At 42.7% G+C, this 26192-nt stretch overlaps 1 protein-coding gene across 6 annotated transcripts in view; it reads right to left on the reverse strand.

Annotated features, from left to right (window-relative positions):
- The window catches only part of rabgap1l (RAB GTPase activating protein 1-like), a 587017-nt gene that overhangs the window by 109845 nt on the left and 450980 nt on the right, over positions 1–26192 (reverse strand). For all 6 annotated transcript variants that reach the window (XM_073063719.1, XM_073063720.1, XM_073063721.1 and 3 more), the window contains one exon: positions 20388–20516. In XM_073063719.1, coding sequence (XP_072919820.1) covers positions 20388–20516 — 129 coding nt within the window. The remainder of the gene's footprint in view (positions 1–20387; positions 20517–26192) is intronic.

The raw sequence follows: 26192 nt of genomic DNA on the forward strand, positions 1-26192 counted from the left end.
CTATGCACAATGTACATGACTATAGCCTGTATCAATTAGTGTTTGGCCAGAATCCAAACCTTTCCTCTGTACTGTTTGACAGGCCACCTGCTCTAGAGAGCACAAGGAGTGAGTGGGTTGGGAGACATATTTCAGCACTACACTTCAATGAAGGCTTTCACTGAAGCAGAGTGTTCAGAGAGAATTCAAAGAGCTGTGAGAGCTCAGCTCCGTTCTACTGATGGGAAATATGTGACCGGGAGGCTCACAAAACTTTGCCACAACAGTCATCCCTCAGCTAAAGTTAGCCTTTCAAATTGGACATGGGGAAATTGACAGATTCTGGTATGTAGGGATATACATCTTTGTTGTTGATGGAATAGTACAACTGCACCAAGAAAGTTACATCAGAAATCTTCAGACAATTCACATGGAATCCGCACGTACCATACAGCAGGATGCACCCCACAGAGAGGCTGTAGCTAAGCAACTCAGGTCAAAGATTGGTCAGATTCTATGGGTGGCAAGGCTAGCAGACCTGACATCATGTTTGATACCTGCAACTTGGCACCCAGCACAAAAAATGCCACAGTATAAACTTTACATGAGTCAAACAAGATAGTGCACCTATTTCAATCTGAAAAAGTAGTCTTGAAGTTTCAACAGCTTGGAAAAGATGGTTCACTGAAACTTGTTGCTTCAGTGATACCTCAGTTGGATATCTCAACGATGGAGGTACTCAAGGAGGACATTTTATTGTACTAATGGGAGAAGAGGGAAGATTCTCACCTCTCTGTTGGCAATCAAAAAGGATTCGAAGAGTTGAATGTAGTATGCTGGCAGAAGAAACCCTTGAAATATCTGATAGTATTGACTATGTCATTTATCTGGCCACATTCTATTCTGAGCTTGTCCATGGTGACCCAAAGAAGAACACTCTACAAATAACTTGTGTCACAGACTACTGATCTCTGGTTGATGCCAACAAATCCACCGACAATTACAGAGAAGAGATTTTGAGATGAGCAGCATCAAGGAACTCGTCCAAGCACAGAAAATTCATCTTTGCTATTGTCAACTACAAAGGAACAATTAGGTGATTGCCTCACAAAGAAGGGATCACCAGCTCTTGTGCCACTGAAGGCACTTAGTGAAAGCATTTGGTACCTTAAGAACTGTATCAACATCAAGGGTTAGAACTAATCCCCATATCCTAAAAGACATTTGAGTTGTGAGATACACACACACACACCGTTCTTGTACTCTAAAGGCACTAAGTGAGGGTATAGGGTACCTTAAGAAATGTATTAGGCCTAACGACTCAAGGTAAAAGTAATATAACTAAACCACTAGACATTTAATTATTTATAGGCATAAAAAAGAATGGGAGATTGTTGAGTTCTGTTCATTTGGGCATGCGCATGAGGGATGTTGGGGAGAATTGTGGGTAAGAAAATGGCAGCCTAGTATACTAAACTTGAATGGTAAAGCTGTTAAAATGAAGGAAAATTTTGTCTTTGTTGTTTGAACATTATCAGACAAGTCACCTGGACCAGATGGACTACACTCTAAGCTTCTGGAAAAGGCAGCTGAAGAGATTGTAGAAGCATTAGTAATGACCTTTCAAGAATCACTAGATTCTCGAATAGTTCTGGAGAACTGGAAAATTGCAAATTTCACTCCACTTTTTAAGAAGAGAGACAGTTAGCCTGACTTCAGTGGCTAGAAAGACATTGAAATCCATTATTAAAGCATGAGGTTTTGGGGTACGAGGGCATATGATTAAATAGGCTGAAGTCACCAACCTTTCCTTCAGGGAAAATCTTTTCTGATAAATCTATTGGAATTATTTGAGGAAATAACAGGCAGGATAGAAAAAGGAGAGTCAGAGAATGTTGTTTTCTTGGATTTTCAGAAGGCCTTTGACAAGGTGCCCCACATGAAACAGCTCAACAAGAGAGAAGCCCATGGTATTACATGGGCAGAGGACTGACTGGCCGGCAGGAAACAAAGAGTGGGAATAAAGGGAGGCTCTTCTGGTTGCATGCCAGACACTAGTGGTGTTCCACAGGATCAGTGCTGGGACCACTGCTTTTCACATTATATATCAATGATTTGGATCACACAATTGATGGCTTTGTGGCCAAGTTTGCAAACAATATGAAGATAAGTGGAGGGGGAGTTAGGATTTAGACAGATTAGGAGAATGGGAAATTAAATGGCAGATAGAATACAGTGTAGGGAAGTGTATGGTCATGCATTTTGTTAGAAGCAATAAAGGCATGGACAATTTGCAAACAGAGAGAAAATTCACAAACCAGAGGTGCAAAGGGACTTGGAAGTCCTTGTGCAGGATTCCCTAAAGGTTAACTTGCAGGTTGAGTCAATTGTAAGATTGCAAATGCAATTTTAGCATTCATTTTGCGAGGACTAAAATATGAAAGCAAAGATATAACACTGAGGCTTTATAAGCCATTGGTCAGACCACAGTAGTGTAAGCAGTTTAGGGCCTCTTAAATAAGAAAAGATGTGCTGGCATTGCAGAGGATCCACAGGAGGTTCTTGAGAATGATTCTGGGAATGAAATTGTGAACACACGAAGAGCGTTTGATGGCTCTGCCCTGTATTTGCAGGAGTTTAGAAGAACTGGAAGGGGGAGGAATCTCAATGAAACCTATCGATTATTGAAAGGCCTAGATAGAGTGAATATGGAGAGGACATTTCCTATAATAGGTGAATCTAGAACCAGAAGGCACAGCCAAATGAAAGTTGTCCATTTAGAACAGAGATGAGGAGGAATTTCTTTAATCAGAGGGTGGTGAACCTGTGGAATTCATTGCCATAGACAGATGTACATTTAAAGTAGAGGTTGATAGGTTCTTGATTAGTCAGAGTGTCAATGCTTACGGAGAGAAGGCAGAAGAATGGGGCTGAGAGGGATGATAGATCAGCTATGATGGAATGGTGGGGTACACTTGATGGGCCGAATGGCCTAATTCTGCTCCTATATCATATTATCTTATTATAGTTTCATGTTTAGGCTGAAAGGTCTGTTTTTGTAACAGGTGTCAGAGCAATCCCATTCCTCTCCTTATTTCTGGTAACTTATTCTCTATCACATGCACATCAATTCCCTCCAGCTCTCCTGCTACCGTTCTACACTTTGGCCAATTAACTTTTCAACCTGCAGGTATCTGGCTGTGGCAGAACAAAGCACTCAGGGGAAACCCATGAAGTCATAGGGAGAATGTGCAAATCCACATAGACAGCACGAAGTGTCAGTGGGTTGCTGAGGATAGGATGCAGCCGTGCCACTATGTTGCATTGGGACTTAGTGACCCTTTGTATATGACCTTGTAGGTAATGAATCATTACTTATCCATGGACATGAAATGTAGCTGGGATTCTACCCTCACTGTACTTCTAGCTGGAGAGTTCCATATCTCAGCAGACTGTATACAAAAAAAAATTTCCTCGGATCTTCTTCAATCCTCCTACTAATTAAACTGCACCAAAGGTACAAGTGCTTTTCTTGTTGAACCTATGAGATTCCTAATTTTATACAATTCAGTTAAATGTCTCCTCTGTCTCCTTTGAGCCTAGACAGCCTCTCCTTATCACTATAGTGCTTCAGCCCTGGCAATGCCTTTGAGAATTTTCCCATCCTTCCTACAATGTGATGATCAGAACTGCAAACAGTACTCTAGCTGTGGACAAACCAGTATTTACACAGTGCTAACAGCAACTCCCTGCTTTGGTATTCTGTGCCTCTGTCATTAAATAAATAAAAATCAATATCCTTGTCAAAACAGACACAGATTTTCTAATCTTGCTAACGGCTTGAACGACATACAAACTGGCAGAGGAACTGAGTGGGTTAAACAGCATCTATGGAGAAAAGTAGTAGGGGATGGGCGTATGTGTGATGGGCAGAAGGAGTGAATGGAAAAGAAGCAAGGTGAGAACAGTTTAGTGGAGGGTGGAAAATTTGATGCTTATGCAACCAAGTTGTAGACTACTGTAGCTAGGTGGAAAATGAGTTACTCATAGTCTAGTCTGTGATTAGCCTCAACCTGGCAGTGGAGGGCAGACATTTTTGTGGGAATGGGGAGGGGAATTAAAATGGCTGGAGTTTAAAATGGAGTTTCACGATGGAGCAGAAATTTTCAGATAAACTGATACCCAGTTTGATTCTGGCTTCACTAACGTAAAATAGGCCACATTGGGAGTACTGGATACAATAATGAAGAGGAGGATTTGTATGTGTTTGCGCAGGCACTCTAAGGAGCGTGTGGACATGTAGTCTGTGACCATCCTATTCCCTTGGTTAGCTTAAATGGGGAAAAAAACATATGGTCATTTTATTTTGCAAGTAGTCTGGAAAGTTGTAAAATTCATATAGACAGCGTACATTACCTACAAGGCTATATACAAAGGACTGGTAAATACCAAGGACAGTACTTCCATATTGTGACTATGTATCTGGTTTGTCATCCTCAAATTCACATGACCTCATAGAAACCTACAGCACAATACAGGCCCTGCGGCGCACAAAGTTGTGCTGAACATGTCCCTACCTTAGAAATTACTAGGCTTACCCATAGCCCTCTATTTCTCTAAGCTCCATGTACCTATCCAAAAGTCTCTTAAAAGACCCTATCGTATCCGCCTCCACCACTGTTGCCGGCAGCCCATTCCACTCTTTCACCACTCTCTGAATAAAAAACTTACTCCCTGACATATCCTCTGTACTTACTCCCCAGCACCTTAAACCTGTATCCTCTTGTGGCAACCATTTCAGACCTGGGAAAAAGCCTCTGACTATCCACACGATCAATGCCTCTCATCATCTTATACACCTCTATCAGGTTACCGCTCATCCTCTGTCGCTCCAAGGAGAAAAGGCTGAGTTCACTCAACCTGTTTTCATAAGACATGCTCCCCAATCCAGGCAACATCCTTGTAAATCTCCTTTACACCTTTTCTATGGCTTCCACATCCTTCCTGTAGTGAGGCGACAAGAACTGAGCACAGTACTCCAAGTGGGGTCTGAACATGGTCCTATATAGCTGCAACCTCATACCTTTGCAGACTGACTTTCTCTCATCACCTTTGTCAAGTCAAGTCAAGTCACTTATTATTGTCATTTTGGTACAGTACACAGTAAAAACGAGATAACGTTTTTCAGGAGTATGGTGCTACATGAAACAGTACAAAAACTACAATGAACTATGTGAAAACAACACAGAAAAAGAAACCACACTAGACTACAGACCTACCCAGGACTGCATAAAGTGTACAAAACAGTGCAGGCATTACAATAAATAATAGACAAGACAGTAGGAACAGTAGAGGGCAGTAAATTGGTGTCAGTCCAGTCTCAGGGTATTAAGGTGTCTGATAGCTTGGGGGGAAGAAACTGTTACATAGTCTGGTCGTGAGAGCCCGAATGCTCTGGTGCCTTTTCCCAGATGGCAGAAGGGAGAAGAGTTTGTATGAGGGGTGCATGGGGTCCTTCATAATGCTGTTCGCCTTGCAGATGCAGCGTGAAGTGTAAATGTCCCTGATGATCTTCTCAGCTGACCTCACTATCCGCTGCTGGGTCTTGCAATCCGAGATGGTGCAATTTCCAAACCAGGCAGTGATGCAGCTGCTCGGGATGCTCTCAATACAACCCCTGTAGAATGTGATGAGGATGGGGGGGTGTGGGAGATGGACTTTCCTCAGCCTTCGCAGGAAGTAGAGACACTGCTGGGCTTTCTTTGCTATGGAGCTGGTGTTGAGGGACCAGGTGAGATCCTCCGCCAGGTGAACACCAAGAAATTTGGTGCTCTTAAGTATCTCTACCGAGGAGCAGTTGATGTTCAGCGGGGAGTGGTCACTCCGTGCCCTCCTGAAGTCAACAACCATCTCTTTTGTTTTGTTTACATTCAGAGACAGGTTGTTGGCTCTGCACCAGTCTGCTAGCCACTGCATCTCCTCTCTGTATGCTGACTCATCGTTCTTGCTGATGAGACCCATCACGGTCGTGTCATTGGTGAACTTGATGATGTGGTTCGAGCTGTGTGTTGCAGCACAGTCATGGGTCAGCAGAGTGAACAGCAGTGGACTGAGCACACAGCCCTGGGGGGCCCCCGTGCTCAGTGTGATGGTGTTAGAGATGCTGCTCCTGATCCGGACTGACTGAGGTCTCCCAGACAGGAAGTCTAGGATCCAGTTGCAGAGGGAGGTGTTCAGGCCCAGTAGGCACAGCTTTCCAATCAGTTTCTGAAGGATGATCGCTGAACTGAAGTCTATGAACAGCATTCAAACGTACGTGTCTTTTTTGTCCAGGTAGGTTAGTCCATCTAATCAGTCCACTGATACCTTCTTGCAGTTACAACTTTATTCATCACAATGAACCACACTGTCAATTCTGGAGTACTGTTGGCAAAACATCTTAAATGTTGTTCCAGCATTCAAGATTAAGTTATTTACAAACACTGAAAAGGAAAAAAGACATATAGTACTGGGTCCTGTGGATCCCAGTGTTGAAACCCCTAAGGTACTAAAATTGCCACTGGTCAATGTCCTTTACTCTCTGCCATTTTAATTATGGAATGGTTGCAGACAGAATGAGGCCATTTGGTACATTTTAGCACACTGGCGCCCTAACAGAGCAACTCACTATTTCCACCCTCTGACATTTTTCCTGTAGCCCTCACATATTTATCCAATTTCCTCACAAAAGCCACAATGGACCAATTTTCAGTCCAACTCTCCTTTGGAAGCCAAGGGGTTTGACCTTTTTGTTTAATTTGGCACATAAGAATTTGTCAAATATCTTGCCAAAATCCATGTATGTATAATGCAACAAATGTGCTACTCTCATCACCGAGTCTAGTTACATTCTCAAAAAATCCATCCAGTCAGATACAACACTCTGTGAAACTCCACAATGCCTGTTGGTGACCAACCTTTCTAAATGCATTTCCTCAATTTAACTCAATTGTTTGTTCACCAGTAAGCAGAGTCTTTCCTTTCCTTCTACTCACAGAGACACAACACAGAAAAAGGCTCTTCAGCTCACTGAGTCTGCGATGACCATCAACTACTCATCTAGACTAATTTTACTTGAATCCCATTTTATTCTTCGCACATTCTTATTTATTTATTTATTTATTTATTGATTAAATTTTAGAAATTACAAGGAATAAATGTGATAATAAAATAGTAAGAAAAATAATGTTGACCCTCTCCCCTCCCCTTAACCCTCCCCCCCTTATTCTTATCAAGTCTCCACAGATAATACCACTTACTTACACACACACAAAAAATGGCCAATTAACCTGCCAATCCTCACATATTTTGGATGTGGGAGGAAGGCAGTGAGGCAATGAACATGGGGGAAATGCACATAGTCTCCAGAGAACTCAGATTCCTGGCGCTGTGAGACAGTAGCTCTACTAGATCTGCCATTGTCAATCCTGATTAAACCCCTACATTCAGAAACTCCTTCCAGGTGCTAACCTTTGCTGGTAATTAATTCCGCCCACTGCCTAAAATTCCAGCAACACTCAGCAGGCCCTAAAAAAAAGATGCACTGGACCAAAAAAGGTGGCTGTCTGTCACTTCCCATCTGAGGATAAAACTAGCCAAGGGAACGCGAGGTCTTCCTGGGCAAGATGGCTTGCATTACTCTCAAACAGTAAGTGGTGAACAGAACACCCAGAGTTATGGCCACAGACAAGACAAGCTCTGCATAGACCTTGTTAACCTCCCCATCTGAGGGTGAAGATTTCAGTGACAATAAATGACCTACACAGGGAGGATTCATCCAGCTCCATTATTATTGAAGTTAAATGGAGTGAGTTGTGGATCTAATTGAAAGTACGGCGGGTTTAGAGTCGATGGTTTACACTGTGGATATTCAGTAGGAACAGTGATTTCTCATAATTCCCACCTCTGCCCTCAGGCACAGTAGCACACACAGCAAGGAGGGGTGGAGGAGGTGCACCAATTACTTGTTGGCATGATGTAACACAAAGACTTGAGCAGTATAAATAACCACAGGAACCACTCAAAGGAATCAGGTGAGAGATATTTCAATTAGTTCATTTTTGATCAGGAAAATGTTGCCTGGTCTTCCAGTAAGATCTCTGTTTTTTAAAAAAGTTTGTGAAGGGACAGTTATGGATAATTGGAAAAACATACCTTAGCAGGGACAGATTGTCAGCTGCAAAGAAATTGACAATCTGTTCTCACCCCCCACACAAGAGTAAAATGGGATTCCAAATCTCTGACATTGGGCAAACAGGGCACAAAAAGATGGGAATATAATTACATGAAACACTATGTTGCTCAGGCAATTGGTCAGTTTATAAGCATTAGAGGCCTTTAATCCGAGAGTCTCCATTCTAAGAACAGAATTGGTGTGTAACTTGGGGAGAAGGAAACTGCTGAGCACAAATTACTGCAAGTGAGATTGGCACAGCCCACAAGTGCTGGGCAACAGTCATGAGGAAAGCCAAATGGACAACTGTACAAGTAGCTGGATAATTGAACGATTAGGAGAAGGGCACTGAAATCAGCAGGAAACATAAGATTCAGTCATTTAAACACAGGAGGAAACACTAAATAAAACAGCCCAACTCATTTATGCTGACCAAGCAGTCCACGTTGTGGGATACTCCCATTTGACCACGTTTGCAGAGAGGTCAGTTTAGGCCAGAAGACCATAAGATATGGGAGCAGAATTAGGGCATTTGGCCCATCGTCTCTGCTCTGCCATTTCATCACGGCTGACCCATCTTTCCTCTCAGCTCTAATCTCCTGCCTTATCCCTGTATCCTTTCATTCTCTGACTAATCAAGAATCTATTAGCCTCTGCCTTAAATATACCCAATGACAGCCTCCACAGCCACCTGTGGCAATAAATTCCAAAGATTCACCACTCTCTGGCTAAAGAAATTTCTCCTCATCTCTGTTCTAAAAGGATACCCTCTATCCTGAGGCTGTGTCTTCTAGTCTTAGACTCCCCCACCATAGGAAATATCTTCTCTATATCCACGCTATCAAGGCCTTTCAACATTTGATAGGTTTCAGTAAGGTCACTCCTCATTCCTTTGAATTTCATGAATACAGGCCCAAAGCCATTGTATGATAAGCCCTCTTTTAAACCCTCTCCAATGTCAGCACATCCTTTCTTAGATAAGGGGCCAAAAACTGCTCACAATACTCCAAGTGAAGCCTCACTAGTACTTTACAAAGCCCCAACATTACATCTTTGCTCATATATTCTAGTTCCCTTAAAACGGATACTAACATTGCATTTAATAGAGGCTCTCAGATGAAGGCCCACTAATAAACCAACTGATTGCCTGAGCAGCATAGAGTTTTATGTTATAATATTCCCATTTTTTTGTGCCCTGTGAGGATGGACTGTTTCTTAACCAACTCCTCATGGTGCTCAGACGTGATGGTTCTGCTGAGCTCCTGCTCACCCAGTTTGGAATATCTAATAGTGAAGTGTTTCCTAGACTACCTGTCCCAAGACTTCACTGACTGGTAGTCTATACTGAACTGAATTGTCTTTATTTCTTACATCTTTCATATACATGAGGAGTAAAAATCTTTATGTTACATCTCTGTCTAAATGTGCAATGTGCAATTACAGTAATTTATAATAAATATTATGTACAACAGGATAGTCAATATAACATAGAAATACAGTTGCATCAGCACGAATTAAGCAGTCTTTTGGCCTGGTGGATCCCATATCGGATGGATATGAAGCCTGCACTCATTGCACTATACTCTGTGATCAACAGCTTTGAAATGTTGCTCTCCTCATGAGTGTCAGTGATGTCAACAGGCCAAATGAGTGTGTCACCAAATTACAACCAGCACATTTCCTGTTGCACCAGGGGCCTAAACAGTGACACAACATTGCTATAGAACCATTAAAGATGCCGACCAAGCCACTTGCCACCACCCCACCCCCACACCCCGACCACACTTTTGTAAATAAGATCACCAGGCTGTCCTCCTATTTTCTAAATAGAAACTGAAATGTAAGGATCCGATACAGAAAGTAGTGCAGTGCTGTAGAGGAACTTCTGTGACACAGCTTTGAGTCTATGTTCAAAGACTCGGTTGCCAGCCTAGATGAATATATCATTACCATTGTGGAATTTATCAAGAAATGTGTGCTTGTTTGTTTGTTTATTTATTTAGAGATCAAGTGCAGAACAGGCCCTTCCGGCTCAACAAGCCACACCTCCCAGTAACTCACATATTTAACCCTAGACTAATCACAGGAAAATTTACAATGACCAATTAAGTACCTATTGAGTATAGCTTTGGACTGTGGGAGGAAACCAGAGCACCAGGAGGAAATCCATGTGCTTATGAGAAGGATGTACAAACTTTAAATTGAACTCCAAACTCTGATGCCCCCTAGCAATAACCACTATGCGTCCATAACATATTACAATGTTGTGAACGGTGTACCAAAGAGGACAACCTGGTTGCTCCCAAACTGGAAACTTTGGGTGAACTCAGAGATCCACTCCCTACTGACCTAAGCTTTACCAAAAATTATTGAGATACAACCTCTGTAAATCTATCAGACACCAAAAGACAATACCAGTCTAAAACTGAGTCATAGACTGCTCATCAGTTGTGGCAGGGCTTACATGCTTTAATGGGCTACAAAACGAAGTCGGGCAGCATCAACAACAACAGCACAACCTTTGCTGATGAGCTTAACACATTCTATCCACGTTTTGAGCAGAAGGGGAATGGGTATATCATCCACTCCAATAGTCTCCAATGTACCTGAACACAGAATCACCTTTGCAGATGAAAATCTGTCTTCCAGAGTGAACCCACAGTACAAATCTGACCCAAATGGTGTCCTTGCTGTGCCTTAGATTCTGTGCAGATCAGCTGGTGGGGGTATTTGTAAACATTCTTAATCTCTCCACACTTCAAACTGTGGTTCCCACCCACTTTCAGAAAACCACTATCATTCTAGTACTTCAGAAAAATAAGATAACCTGCATGGCAGCAGAACAGTTAGCACAATGCTATTACAGCTCAGGGGATCGGAGTTTGGAATTCAATGCCAGCATCCTCTGTAATAATCTCTGTATGCTCTCCCCATAGGTTTTCTCCAGGTGATCCAGTTTCCTCCCACAGTCCAAAGACATATCGGGTAGGTTAATTAGTCATTGTAAATTGTCCCATGATTGCTTAGGGTTAAATTGGGGTTGTCGGGGTTTGTGGGGCAGTGTGACTTGAAGGGCCCAATGGTCCTAATCCCCATTGTATCTCTAAATAAAAATAAACAACTGATACTGAATTCTCCAGCTTCAGCTAACTCACCCTTCTGTAGCAGAATGGACAAGTTTGCCTGCCCATCATTTTGGTTCAGTTGTTTGTTTCCTACTGGCACAGGCACAGGCTGGGTAGCAGGACACATCATACAACCCTGCAAACAACACTACAAAGGAGCATAATATGCTGATAACTACCACTGAATAATTTGGTCTCACTGTATCAGAGACATTTCCTCCATTCTACCCACCCCTGCCACACTTTCTCTGATACTAAAAAGTAAATTGTTTTCTTTCTGACAAAAGGTCCTGGACATGAAATAGAACATAGAACCATACAGCACAGTACAGGCCATTTGGCCCACAATACTGTGTCAACCCTGAAACACTGCCTCCCATATAACCCTCCACCTTAAATTCCTCCATATACCTGTCAAGTAGTCTCTTAAACTTCACTAGTGTATCTGCCTCCACCACTGACTTAGGCAGTGCATTCCATGCACCAACCACTCTCTGAGTAAAATAACCTTCCTCTAATATCTCTCTTGAACTTTCCTCTCCTTATCTTAAAGCCATGTCCTCTTGTACTGAGCAGTGGTGCCCTGGGGAAGAGGCGCTGGCTGTCCACTCCATCTATTCCTCTTAATATCTTGTATACCTCTATCATATCTCCTCTCATCCTCCTCCTCTCCAGAGAGTAAAGTCCTAGCTCCCTTAATCTCTGATCATAATGCACACTCTCTGAACCAGGCAGCATCCTGGTAAATCTCCTCTGTACCCTTTCCAATGCTTCCCACATCCTTCCTATAGTGAGGCGACCAGAACTAGACACAGTACTCCAAGTGCGGCCTAACTAGAGTTTTATAGAGCTGCATCATTACATCATGTCTCTTAAACTCTATCCCTTGACTTATGAAAGCTAACAACTCATAGGCTTTCTTAACTACCCTATCTACCTGTGAGGCAACTTTCAGGGATCTGTGGACATGTACCCCAGATCCCTCTGCTCCTCCATACTTCCAAGTATCCTGCCATTTACTTTGTACTCTGCCTTGGAGTTTGTCCTTCTAAAGTGTACCACCTCACACTTCTCTGGGTTGAACTCCATCTGCCACTTCTCAGCCCACTTCTGCATTCTATCAATGTCTCTCTGCAATCTTCGACAATCCTCTACACTATCTACAACATCACCAACCTTAGTGTCATCTGAAAACTTGCCAACCCATCCTTCTACCCCCACATCCAGGTCGTTAATAAAGATCACGAAAAGTAGAGGTCCTAGAACCGATCCTTGTGGGACACCACCAGTCACAACCCTCCAATCAGAATGTACTCCCTCCACCACGACCCTCTGCTTTCTGCAGGCAAGCCAATTCTGAATCCACCTGGCCAAACTTCCCTGGATCCCATGCCTTCTGACTTTCTGAATAAGCCTGTTCGAACCTTGTCAAATGCCTTACTAAAATCCATGTAGATCACATCCACTGCACTACCCTCATCTATATGCCTGGTCACCTCCTCAAAGAACTGTGTCAGGCTTGTTAGACACGATCTGCCCTTCACAAAGCCATGCTGACTGTCCCTGATCAGTCCATGATTCCCTAAATGCCCATAGATTCTGTCTCTAAAAATTTTTTCCAACAGCTTTCCCACCACAGATGTAAGGCCTGGTCTATAATTGGTCACTGGTCTATAATTACCTGGACTACCGTTACTACCTTTTTTGAACAAGGGGACAACATTCACCTCCCTCCAATCCTGTGGTACCATTCCTGTGGACAACAAGGACATAAAGATCCTAGTCAGAGGCTCAGCAATCTCTTCCTTCGCCTCGTGGAGCAGCCTGGGGAATATTCTGTCAGGCCCCGGGGACTTACCTGCCCTAATGTATTTTAACAACTCCAACACCTCCTCTCCCTTAATATCAACATGCTCCAGAACATCAACCTCACTCATATTGTCCTCACCGTCATTAAGTTCCCTCTCATTGGTGAATACCGAAGAGAAGTATTCATTGAGGACCTCGCTCACTTCCCTGCCTCCAAGCACATCTTCCCACCTTTATTTCTAATCGGTCCTATCTTCACTCCTGTCAACCTTTTGTTCTTCACATAATTGAAGAATGCCTTTTACCCTACTCGCCAAGGCCTTCTCATGCCCCCTTCTTGCTCTCCTCAGCCCCTTCTTAAGCTCCTTTCTTGCTACCCTATATTCCTCAATAGACTCATCTGATCCTTGCTTCCTAAGCCTCACATGTGCTGCCTTCTTCCATCTGACTAGATTCTCCACCTCACTTGTCACCCATGGTTCCTTCACCCTACCATTCTTTATCTTCCTCATGAGGACAAATTTATCCCTAACATCCTGCAAGAGATCCCTAAACATCAACCACATGTCCAAAGTACATTTCTCTGCAAAAACATCATCCCAATGCACACCCGCAAGTTCTAGCCTTATAGCCTCATAATTTTCCCTTCCCCAATTAAACAATTTCCTGTCCAGTCTGATTTTATCCTCTTCTATGATAATGTTAAAGGCCAGGGAACGGTGGTCACTGTCCCCCAGATGCTCACCCACTGAGAGTTCTGTGACCTGACCCGGTTATAGATGATAACTGCTCTTCTCTACAAATAGTGCCTGGTTCTACTCAGCATTTCCAGCACCTTGTTTTTATTTCAATGCCCAACATTTTTGATTTTGGACTTGCAAATGAAGCAGAAAATGAGAGGCCTGGGCTCCAAAACAGCCCTTGATGTTAGAACTCAAGATGCAGACGCCTAATGAGACTTGGGCAGCTAAACACAAGTAGGAACACAGGACTCACACATTAAAACAAAAATACCTCAGGCACCACAACACAAGAAGAAATACATAATTAGATTATCTAAATCAGGGGTGGCCAACCTTTTATATTCCATGAGTCAATTTTTTCACGCACAAGTTCAGATGTCCCATACAACTCTTGTACCCCCATTCAATTCTTGTAAAAATATGTTAATATAGACATATTTAGCATTTTTACATGATATATTGATTTAATATAAACAAGATAAACATTACTTCCCTTAATGAGACTTTTAACAAATATATTTTGTCTTCTTTTGATTTTTTCCTTTTTCTTAATCACATATTCTCTCCATAACTCAGACCCAAGCACTAGCTTCAGTTTTCCTTCTATTTCAGTCTGATGTTGTTGTTTTATAGTGTCTATTAAGATCATGTCTTCTATTATGTGAGAAAGTACTTTCACAAACAATGTACAACGGTTTTCCTGACAGACTCGCTATAAATAAGGACTCATTTTTCCACTGTTCATTGAATTCACACTTACTATCACGTTCTGCTTTTCTTTTGCTCACTTTCTTTTGCACTGTGATGGGTAACTGAATGTAAAAACAAGGCTTAATTTTCAAAAAAGTACAAAACCGCAAATGTTCGCAAAGGACAAACGAAGCACAACTCCGTAGCGCACGAGTGTCAATTGTAAACTAACTGGCAAAAACCTGCAACGCACCGCTGGTGCAGATGCCTGGCACCTCAGGATCAAACAAGTATCAAACCTGTATTGAACAGTTATGGAACGACTGCAAACAAAAGTCCTTCTTTCCAAGTTTGACTCCTTGAACATTTTTTAAAACATTGAAAACAGATTAATGTGAAAGAAGATAACATTCGCCAAAAGATGTGCACAAAATAATAAAATCGCTAAAATAATTGCTAAGTTTTAGATTTATTCTCAGTAAAACCCATTTCTAGCTCTAAGCTACTTGAATTCCTGTTATAGATTTTCTTCTACAGATCAGTTTTTGGTTAATACTTTTTGCATGAGTAGGCTTACTTTTTTTTATTATTATCACTGGGATGCAATGTGCCACTTCTAATCATCCAATGTGCCACTTTTGACGCATGCGCCATAGTTTGGCCATCCCTGATCTAAACAAAGGAGGAAACACGTGACTCGGACACACAAAAAACACAGGAAGAAACACAAGAAACTCGGATGCCTAAGCATTGGAGGAAATACAAGACTCAGGTTTCTAAACACAGAGAAACATGAGGTTCTGGCACATGGGACACAACAGGGTACATGAAACATGTACCAATAAGCATTTTGTCAGTTAGCATGGACATGGTTGCCTGAAGGGCCTGCATTTATGTAGTACGAGTCCATGATTTTATGACATATAGAACACACAGTGACATACAGATTAAAACACAGCAAGAAACATAAGACAGACACCTACATACAGCAGGAAACACATGATGGGGGCAGCTGGACACAGCAGGAAACACCAGTATTGGCCATCTAAACACAGGAGTATTTGGTTAGATAACACAGCAGAAATACAAGATGCGTACGGACAAATTCACAAGACATGTGCAACTATACACTGCAAGAAACAAGACAGCCTAAACACAGCTAAAAAAAAATGAGGCATTGCACCTAAGTGCATTTTATTGGCAACAGCAGCTGAAAGAAGTAAAAAAAGAAACCTGAGCAAATAAGCACAGAAGGCAATATAAGACAAAGACAACTAAACACAGTAGGATACTCAAGACTCAAGCAATCAAAGGCAATGAAGCAACTTGGCCACTTTAACAGAGCAAGACAATATAACAAAACATCTGATACAAATAATCATTGACACTGGAAGTGTGTTTCAGCCTAGCATCTTTATTGTGCTTTAAAAGTTGTAATAATTTATAAGTAGAGCTTATAAATTATAAGCACTGGAGCTTTATTAAACAAAACTTAATGTATCACTGGATGTGAAGATAGCTGGAATGATGACTAAATGTTTTGCCAAGAGGTAGGGTTTCTTTTGGATCATCTGAAAATGGTTTGGCGAGCTTGAGAAACTGAGAAAGTGAGCCAAGATGAGTTCAAAGAAATCTGCTGGAGACCGACCGCAGTGTGAATGTAACGGGAAATGTATTATTAAACTAGGAGAATGTAGATAAAATTTACCGGGATGTTGCCTGGACTTGGGACCCATCACTACAAGAAGTGATTGCATAGACTAGGACTTTATAGGAGATGGAGTGATGACCTGATAGAGGTACATAGTACCATCATGATGGGCGGACACAGTGAAAGCAGTGCCTTTTCCTAGGGTGTATGTTTAAGATCAGAGGCAAAAAATTTAAAATAGTTATCATGAGCAGCTTCTTCACACAAAGGATGTACGTACTTGGAATGAGCTGCCAAAAATAATGGTTGAGGCAGCTACATTAACATTTCAAAGCCATCTGATAAGTATGCGTATAGAAGTTTAGAAGGCTGTGAACAAAAACAAGGGGAAATGGGACCAGTTTGGTTGACCACTCAATCAATATAGGTGAGTTGGGCTGAACAGCCTGTTTCCATGCTGTAAGACTCTATAACATAAGCAGGAATTTATGAAACACTGGGACTAAACAAGGAGGTTATTTTTTTTAACAAGGTGCACTTTGAGGCCAATGAATACAAAGCAACACTAACATATGAAAAAAAGCAAGACAGCAGTGAGTGCAGCATCCAAAACACTGAGTGAAATGCTTTTACTCATTGCAGTGGAGAAGTTTTACCCGGGAAAGCACTGGCAACCTCGAATGTTTCTGATAGGAGCACACAGAGGCTATTGACAACACCCATACCTGTTAATCTGTCCATCCCCTGTCAGAAATACTGTCGACAGCCATCAGAAATGTTGGCACATCTACCATAGTGAACACCTGCTCTGAAATCCCAAACTGGCTGGTACCTGTGTGCAGAAAATCCTACCCATTGTCCCAAGAGCAGGTGTGAAATTCTATTCCCAGCTCTGTCATTTGATGAGACTACCAAGTGGAAAAAGAAAGGGATTCAAGACCTCACTGTAGAAGCGTAACATCCCCACTGACACCTCACAGGCAGAATATTACAAACAGAAACAATTATGACAGGAAAATGAAAAGACAGAAGGGAGCAGAGACAGACGTTGTATCATCAGGGATGTGGACTATGACCATGCAGGACACTGCAGCAAAATGTTAGAGATAAATGGACACACACAGAAAATACAGAGGAATTCAGCTGGTCAGACAGCATCTTTAGAGGGATTTGGACAGAGACATTCATCCTGAACCATTGACTGCATATTTCCCTCCACAAAATGATCTGCTGAGTGCCTCCCACATCTTGTGCATTGCTGAGGATACCAGCATTTGCAGTGTGTTGTGTCTCCATCAGTGTAGAAATAATAGATTACTGTTCTCCAGTCTAAGAAGCCAGAGAGCAGACTTTTAATAACATTCAGTTCCTTTGGGATACTCTAAGCCTATGAAAGGCACTGTATGAATGCTTCATCAGTCCTGACGAAGGGTCTCGGCCCGAAACGTCGACAGCGCTTCTCCCTATAGATGCTGTCTGGCCTGCTGTGTTCCACCAGCATTTTGTGTGTGTTGTATGAATGCTTATGTTCCTTTTTTCTCTTCCTTTCCAAACACCAGAGCAGATCATACCTGAAACTTTGCAAGATCCATACAGGCTGCAGTTTTATTCTCATTTCTTAGAACATAACAGCACATAATGTTGTGCCAACCTTTTAACTTAACTCTAAGATCAATCTAACCCTTCCCACCTACATTGCCCTACATTTTGCTATCACCCATGTGCCTAACAGTTTTTTAAATGCCCCTACTGTATCTGCTTCAACCATCACACCTAGCAGGTCATTTCACACGTCCACCACTTTCTGTGACATCTCCCCTAAACTTACCTCCAATCATTTAATAATTTTGTCTCCTTGTATTAGCCATTTCTATCCTGAGAAAAGTCTCTGTCTATCCACTCAGTTTATGCTCTGTTATCCTCTGTTAAGTTACCCCCCCACCATGCTCTTTCATTCCAAAGAGAAAAGAGAAAAGCTCACTGAACCTATCTTCCTAAGACATGCTCTCTAGTCCAGGCAGCATCCTGGTAAATCTTCTCTGCACGCTCTACCATCAGATTTCTGAGTGGACAATGAACCCATGAATACTACCTCATTATTATTTTCTCTCTTTTTACACTACTTACTTAATTTCACAAACAAGAGAAAATATGCAGATCCCTTGGCCCCAAATGTCGACTGTTTACTCTTTTCCATAGATGCTACCTGGCCTTCTGACTTCCTCCAGCATTTTGTGCGTGTAACTTACTTAAATTAAATTTATATATATATTTGTTATTGTAATTTATAGTTTAAAAAAATGATGTATTGCAATATATTGCTGCCAAAAGACAACAAATTTCATGGCATATGCCAGTGATATTAAAACTGATTCTGATGTGTGTAAGAAACTGGAGAGACTTGTGGACACAGGTTGGTTCATCATGGAAACCAGGCTCCCTTTATGGACGCTGTGTACACTTCTTTTTGCTTCAGTAAAGCAGCCAGCATAAGCAAAGACCCCACCTATCCTGGACATTCTCTCTTCTCCCCTCTCCCATTAGGCAAAAGGAACAAAAGTCTGACAGCATGTACCATCAGATTCAAGGTTAGCTTCTATCTTGCTGTTATCAGACTCTTGGAACTGACCACTTGTATGAAAAGACCTTGAGGACTCTTGACCTCACAATCTACCTCAATGTGTCCTTGCACTTTATTGCTTACCTGCAGCCTTTACATTTTATTGTGCATTGTTATTATTTCACTTTGTACCACCTCAATGCAATGTGTAATAAGTTGATCAGTATGAACAGGATACAAGACAATCTTTCACTGTGTCTTGGTACATGTAAACCAATACCAAAACTGTGCAGAGTGGATTGATCCCCGATGGAAAGGTGGAGAGTGGATAGAGACTTCAGGAAGAGTACAATAGATAAACAGCAGATACATTATTTGGTTCCTTAAGGGTGTTACAGCCAGGGGTGGTAATAGGGATAAGCTCCCACTACCTACTAAATGCTCCCAATGGCATGCGCCTCAAATAGGCTCTGACAATCAAGTCCAGCTTCTGCTCTTCACATGTGGTGTAGCTGCTAATTCTGGCAGAACTATTTCTACTGACAGGAGAAGGGTCAGAGGTGGTTTACTGCTGTCTTTAAACCAGTCGCTTTGGGCAGATGGGTCTTGTCAGCCATGGTTGGCAGCTGATCTTGGAGGAAAACTCTGATCTCAAACCTCCACTGCCTTGCAGCTATATCCACTCATGGGGAAGGCTTCAGGAGCAAAACCCAAGGAAAATCTGGGGCTGGAGTCCTTTATGCTGTCCTACATTGACTGGCAACTCCTGCGTGCCAAACTGTACCGACCTTTGCCATTCCTTTGGGTTCACTAGATGTATGGAGAGGGGAAGCTTGCTACAGAGACAACAGCTTGCTGTCCATATTAAACTGCCCAGGCTTGCATATCTAGACAGCTAGGATGTAATATCCATGGTCGACCTTGACCAATGGAGGCCTCAGCAGCATAGACAATAAATAAGCATACCTCAAAAATGAGGGATGTAGATGTGGTAATAAATAAACTTTAGACCCATCAAAACACAATACACAATATTTCTGATAATGTTACAGGTTATTTATGAAAAAAAAATTCTTGGATGTAACTGAGAGCCTGCTAGACACAAGACTAATCTCTCCCTAGATTGTCTGCTGCAAATACAGTATTAAGTTATCACAACAATTAAGCTCCATCAGCTAGTTTACAGACTTCAGGCCAGGAAAACCCCTACCCATGGAGCATTTTGGGAGCCTTAACATCTGTGGTGTGGACTATATATATAGTATATGTATTTCTCCCCTTTCCCCCAGTAGTAGCAGCTCCTTGAGAAATGATTGCTAAGCTATTTTTTAAATTTTAGATGGATCAGCAACAATGGGCCAGATTGCTTTCCTCATTTATCTTGCAGCAAATGGTCTGAATTCAACTACTTTGAGCCGACAGACAGACATAACTATTGCTTCGGTGTCTACACCTGCTGGACACAAATCTGAGGCTGAGCTGGATTTCTTCTGATTAACTGCACCTACTGAACCAATCAACATGTCCTCACAGCAGGTCAGAGTCATGTATTGAGCATTAAATCCAGATTTGACCAGTTACATTCTTCTTTCCACACCCCAGCTACTTGTTGGCTTACCTTTATATTGCAGGCTTGCTCCATTAATCTCCTGGCATTTTCCTCAGCTCTGTAGCGCTTTGGCAACTGGACACGGAAGAACTTTAAAGCCCCTTCAAAGTCAGCCTGCAGCAAGTCCTCTTTTGAGGTCTGTGAAGGTGAAACCAACAATGAGCTTCATCTTGGAAATGGGATATGTGAAGCAGTTAACCAACAGAGCACAACTCGTGACAAAATGGAGGAAAGAGCAATGCTGTAGACAGGAACTTTCCATTCTCTATGCCACCAATAATTCCACTAAGCTAGCCTCCGTTAACTGTAGCCACAAGATGTTCATCTTAAATACCTGCAGCTGTAAGTGGTTAAGCTAAAAGTACTAGTGCTTTCAACTCACTACACTGCCTAGATCTGTAACCTCCTCTGGCATGTACAACCCACCACAATCATGATGTTCTTTCATCTTTGGCCTCTTAAAGATCTTCCATCCTTCACAGTTGTTCCCCTTCTCTACCCACATGCCTAGCTTCTGAAAATATTTCCTTTGAGCTCCTCTGCCTCTCCACATACTTCAATCCTACCACATCAAGGATCAAGAATCAACTTTATTTGCCATATAGATTTACAAATATCAGGAATTTTCTGTGGTGTGTTGGTGCAACATGCCACAAAAAATTCAACTATTACAAAGAATAGAGAGTTATAAGAATATAGAATTGCTCTTCTATGTGAATTTTTAGCCCATTCATTAGCCCCCTATCCTAACCTCACTCACTGGAACATCGGGTAAGGTTTCTTCATAGAGTTCTTACAGTTATACAGCACAGAAACAGGCCCTTTGGCCCAAATGGCCTATGCCAGCAATGATGACCCAGCAAAGCAAGGCCCATTTGTTAATGTTTGGCTCAGAACCTTTCCAATCCATGCACCTGTCCAACAGTCTTTTAAAAATTGTTATTGTACTTGTTTCAAATACTTCCTCTGCAAATAAATCCCCCTGAGTAACAGGTATACCACTTTGGGTACTAAACACAAAGTACACTGCAGATGCTGGGGTCAAAACAACACGCTGGAGGAACTCAGCAAGTCGGGCAGCATCCGTGGAAACGAGCAGTCAACATTTCGGGCCGAGACCCTTCGTCAGGACTGAAGAGGGAGGGGGCAGAGGCCCTATAAGGAAGGTGGGGGGAGGGTGGGAAGGAGAAGGCTGGTAGGTGCCAGGTGAAAAACCAGTAAGAGGAAAGATCAAGGGGTGGGGGAGGGAAGCAGGGAGGGGTTAGAAAGGAAAGGTGAAGAAGGAATGTAAGGGGAAAGCACTGTGTGTAATAGAAGGCAGAATCATGAGAGAGGTGTTAAGCAGCTGGAGGAGGAGGCAGAGTGAAACTGGGATGTGGGAGGGAATTACCGGAAGTTGGAGAATTCAATCTTTATGCCAAGGGGCTGGAGACTACCCAGACGGTAGATGAGGTGTTGCTCCTCCAACCTGAGTTTGGCCTCATCATGGCAGCAGAGGAGGCCATGTATGGACATATCTGAATGGGAATGTGAAGCAGAGTTGAAGTGGGTGGCAACTGGGAGATCCTGTCTGTTGTGGCGGATGGAGCGGAGATGCTCAATAAAGCAGTCCCCCAAACTGCATCGGGTCTCACCGATGTACAGGAAGCTGCACCAGGAGCACCAGATGCAATAGATGACCCCAACAGACTCACAAGTGAAGTGTTGCCTCACTTGGAAGGACTGTTTGGGACCCTGAATGGTAGTAAGAGAGGAGGTGTAGTACTTACGCTTGCAGGGATAAGTGCCAGGTGGGAGATCTGTGGGGAGGGACGTGTGAACCAGGGAGTCATGGAGGGAACGATCCCTGTGGAAAGCGGAGAGGGGTAGAGAGGGAAAGATGTGCTTAGTGGTGGGGTCCTGTTGAAGATGGCGGAAGGTACGGAGGATAATGTGCTGGATCCGGAGGCTGGTGGTGTGGTAGGTAAGGACAAGGGGAACCCTGTTGTGGTGATGGGAGGATGGGGTGAGGGTCTAAGTGCCTTCCCACCCTCCCCCCACCTTCTTTATAGGGCCCCTGCCCCCTCCCTCTTCAGTCCTGACGAAGGGTCTCGGCCCGAAAGGTTGACTGCTTATTTCCACAGATGCTGCCCGACCTGCTGAGTTCCTCCAGCATGTTGTGCGTGCTACTTTGGGTTCTGTTGGGGGAGGCATAACCTAACAGAGGAAAGACGCAGTGGTTGGGTCTCTGGCACTGAATCTGGCTCTGTGACTTCAAAGGGAAGTGGGGGGAGAAGAGGCACGCTGTGGGGTTAAGGGATTTGTTGGTAGGGGAATGGACAGGAATCTATGGGTAAGAACGAGATTCCCGGATGGTGTGTTGTCTCCTGGGTGCCGGAGTCTGGGTAATCTTGGATTGAATCCTCAGCATTCTTGTGGGAGAGTGAACAGGCAGAGGTTATGGTCCATGTAGGTATCAGTGACATGGGTAGGACAAGTGACGAGGTTCTGCACAGGGAGTTCTGGGAGTTAAGTGGTCAGTTAAAGGGCAGGGCCTACAGGGTTGTGATTTTCAGATTGCTATCCTTGCCACGTGCTAATAAGGCCAGTACTAGGAAGATTATGCAGTTTAACAAGTGGCTAAGGAGTTAGTATAGGAGGAAAGTCATAAGATTTTTGGATCATTGGGCTCTCTTCCATGGAAGATGGGATCTGTACAAAAGGAACGGTTTGAAATGGAGAGGAATTAATCTCTTAGTGGGAAGGTTTGATAAAGATGCACAGTGGGGCTTAAACGAGAGTTGCAGGGGATGGGAACCAGAGTGCCAGAACAGTTAGTGGAGACATTGTGAAGATAGATGTTGGTAAGACTTCAGACAAAGTCAGGAATCAAAAGGTTGAGTATGGTGCGACTAGTGTCCTGAGCCATATACATTTCATGCAATAAGTGTCGGAGGAAAGGCGAACGAGGTCAGGGCATGGATCAACACCTGGAATTATGATGAGGCTTAGTTACATGAAGGCAGGACTGGCAGCTCAATTTTCTGGGGTTCCATAGTTTTATACGTGACAGAGCTTGAGGGATTAAAGGAGGAGAGTTGGCATTACTGGTCAGGGAAAATGTAATGCAATGCTCCATCAGGACAGACTGGAGAGCTCAACTAGTGAGGCAAAGGTATACTTGGAAAGTGGGAGGTCTTCAAAAATGAATTTTGAGAGTACAAAGTTTTTATGTGCCTGTGAGAATAAAAGATAAAGATAAAAGTGTAGGAAACATTGGCTTTCAAGAGATATTGAAGCCCTGGTTAAGAGAAAAAAGGAGGGGCATAGCAGTTATAGACAAGTAGGAACAATAATATGCTTATGGAGCACAAGAAGAGCAAGGGAACACTTAAGAGGCCAGGACGCTTCAGTCCCGATGAAGGGTCTCTGCCCAAGATGTCAACTGTACTCTTCTCCATAGATGCTGCCTAGCCTGCTGAGTTCCTTCAGCATTTTGTGTTTGTTACTTAAGAAAGAAATCAGGAGGGCTAAAATAAGGCATGAAGTTATTCTAGCAGACAAGGTAAAGGAGAATCCTAAGAGATTCTGCAGATATGTTAAGAGCAAAAGGATTGCAAGACAAAATTGGTCCTTTGGAAGATCAGAATGGTAATCCATATGTGAAGCAAAAACAGATAGGGGAGATTTTAAATGAATTCTTTGCATCTGTATTTACTCAGGAGATGGATACAGAATCTATAGAAGTGAGGCAAAGTGGCAACAATTTTATGGACCCTGCACAGATAACAGAGGAGGAGGTGTTTGCTACCTGGCAGCATATCAGGGTGGATCAATCCCTAGGACCTGACAATGCGTTTCCTTGGACCCTATGGGAGGCAAGTGTAGGAACTGCCAGGGCCCTTGCATAGATACTTAAAACATCCTTCGCAACAGGAGAGATACCAGAGGATTGGATGATAGCCAATGTTGTTCTGCTGTTTAAAAATGGCTGTAAACATAAACCAGGAAATTATAGGCCAGTGAGTATGACATCAGTTGTGGGAAAGTTATTGGGAGGTATTCTAAGGGACCAGATATATAAGTATTTGGATAGACATGGACTGATTAAGGATAGTCAGCATGGTTTTGCATGTGGTTGGTCACCTATAACCAATCTTAAGAGTTTTTCAAGTTACCAGGAAAGTGGATGAAGACAAAGCAGTGGATGTTGTCAACATGCGACATGTAAGGCACTTGACAAGGTCTCGAGTGCTAGTCAAGAAAGCTCAGACTCTCGGCATTCAGAACCAGAGAGTGATAACAGAAGATTGCCTCTCTAACTGGAGGCCTGTGACTAGTGGTGTGCTGGGTCCTTTGTTGTTTGTCATCTATATCAGTAATCTGAATGATAATGTGGTTAACTGGATCAGCAAATTTGCTGGTGGCACCTAGATTGGAGATGTAGTTGACAATGAGGAAGGCTATCATGGCTTGCAGAGAGATCTGCATCAGCTGGAAAAATGGGGTGAAAAATGGCAGATGGAATTTAATGCAGACAAGTCCAAGGTTTTACACAGTGTCTTATCAGAGCAGGTCTTATACAGTGAATGCTCGGGCACTGAGGAGTGTGGTAAATCAAAGGGATCTAGGAATACAGGTCCATAATTAGTTGAAAGTGGCATCACAGATAGATGGGGTCATCAAACTTTTGGCACACTGGTTTTCATAAATCAATGTACTGAGTACAGGACATGGGATCAACACACACAAAATGCTGGAGGAACTCAGCAGGCCAGGCAGCATCTGTGGAAAAAACTGCAGAGTCAATGTTTCAGGCTGAAACCCTTTGGCAGGACTGGAGAAAAAACTGCTGAATTCCTCCAGGTTTTGTGTGTGTTGCTCAGATTTCTAGCATCTGCACATTTTCTCTTGCTTGTGACAGAAGATGGGATGTTACATTGAAGTTGTATAAGACATTGGTGAGGCCTAATTTGGAACATTGTGTGCAGTTTGCTGACCTACCTAAGGAAAGATGTAAACAAGGCTGAGAAAGTGTTGAGAAAATTTACAAAGTTGTTGCCAGGTCTAGAGGACCTGAGTTATAAGGAAAGATTGAATAAGTTATGATTTTATTATTTAGAATGTAAATGACAGGTTAAATGTAAGCAGACTTTTTCCACTGAGGTTGGGTGGGACTACAACCAGAGGTCATGGGTTAAGGGTGAAAAGTGAGAAGTTTAAGGGGAACCTTCACTCAGAGGGTTCTGAGAGTATGGAATGAGTTGCCAGTATGTGGTGCATGTGAGCTTGATTTCAACTTTTAAGAGAAGTTTGGAAAGGTTCATGGGTAGTACGGATATGGAGGGCTATGGTCCTGGTGAGGTCGATGGAGAAGGCTGCTTAAATGATTTTGGCATGGACTAGATGGGCTGAAGGGCCTGCTTCGATGCTGTACTTCTCTATGACTCTTGCAACTCACTTCACATACATACCTTTTACTCTTTGTGTAAAAAAAGTTGCCTCTCAAGTTCTTATTAAATCTCTCCCTTCTTAAACTTATGCTCTTGATTCTTATGTGAGCAGTTTGGAACCTGTTACCATATAAAAGATGATATCCTTGATTGTTCGAGGCTTGCCACATGTGTTGGACAACTTGTGTCAGATACAGCATACACAAAAGCCTTGAAATGCTCCTGTAAAGCCACATTGGTGGCCTACATTTTATATTTTACAATGTGCTCACCAGACGTTATAGATGAAGAGTGTTAATTCAAAAGGCAGCATGCCGGTTTCATAGGCTATTATTAATATGCATCAGGTTATTTTAGATTGGCAAATAAATGCAGTGGACAC

Source organism: Hemitrygon akajei, chromosome 12 (assembly GCF_048418815.1).
Source record: "Hemitrygon akajei chromosome 12, sHemAka1.3, whole genome shotgun sequence".
In the NCBI taxonomy this organism is placed as follows: Eukaryota; Metazoa; Chordata; class Chondrichthyes; order Myliobatiformes; family Dasyatidae; genus Hemitrygon; species Hemitrygon akajei.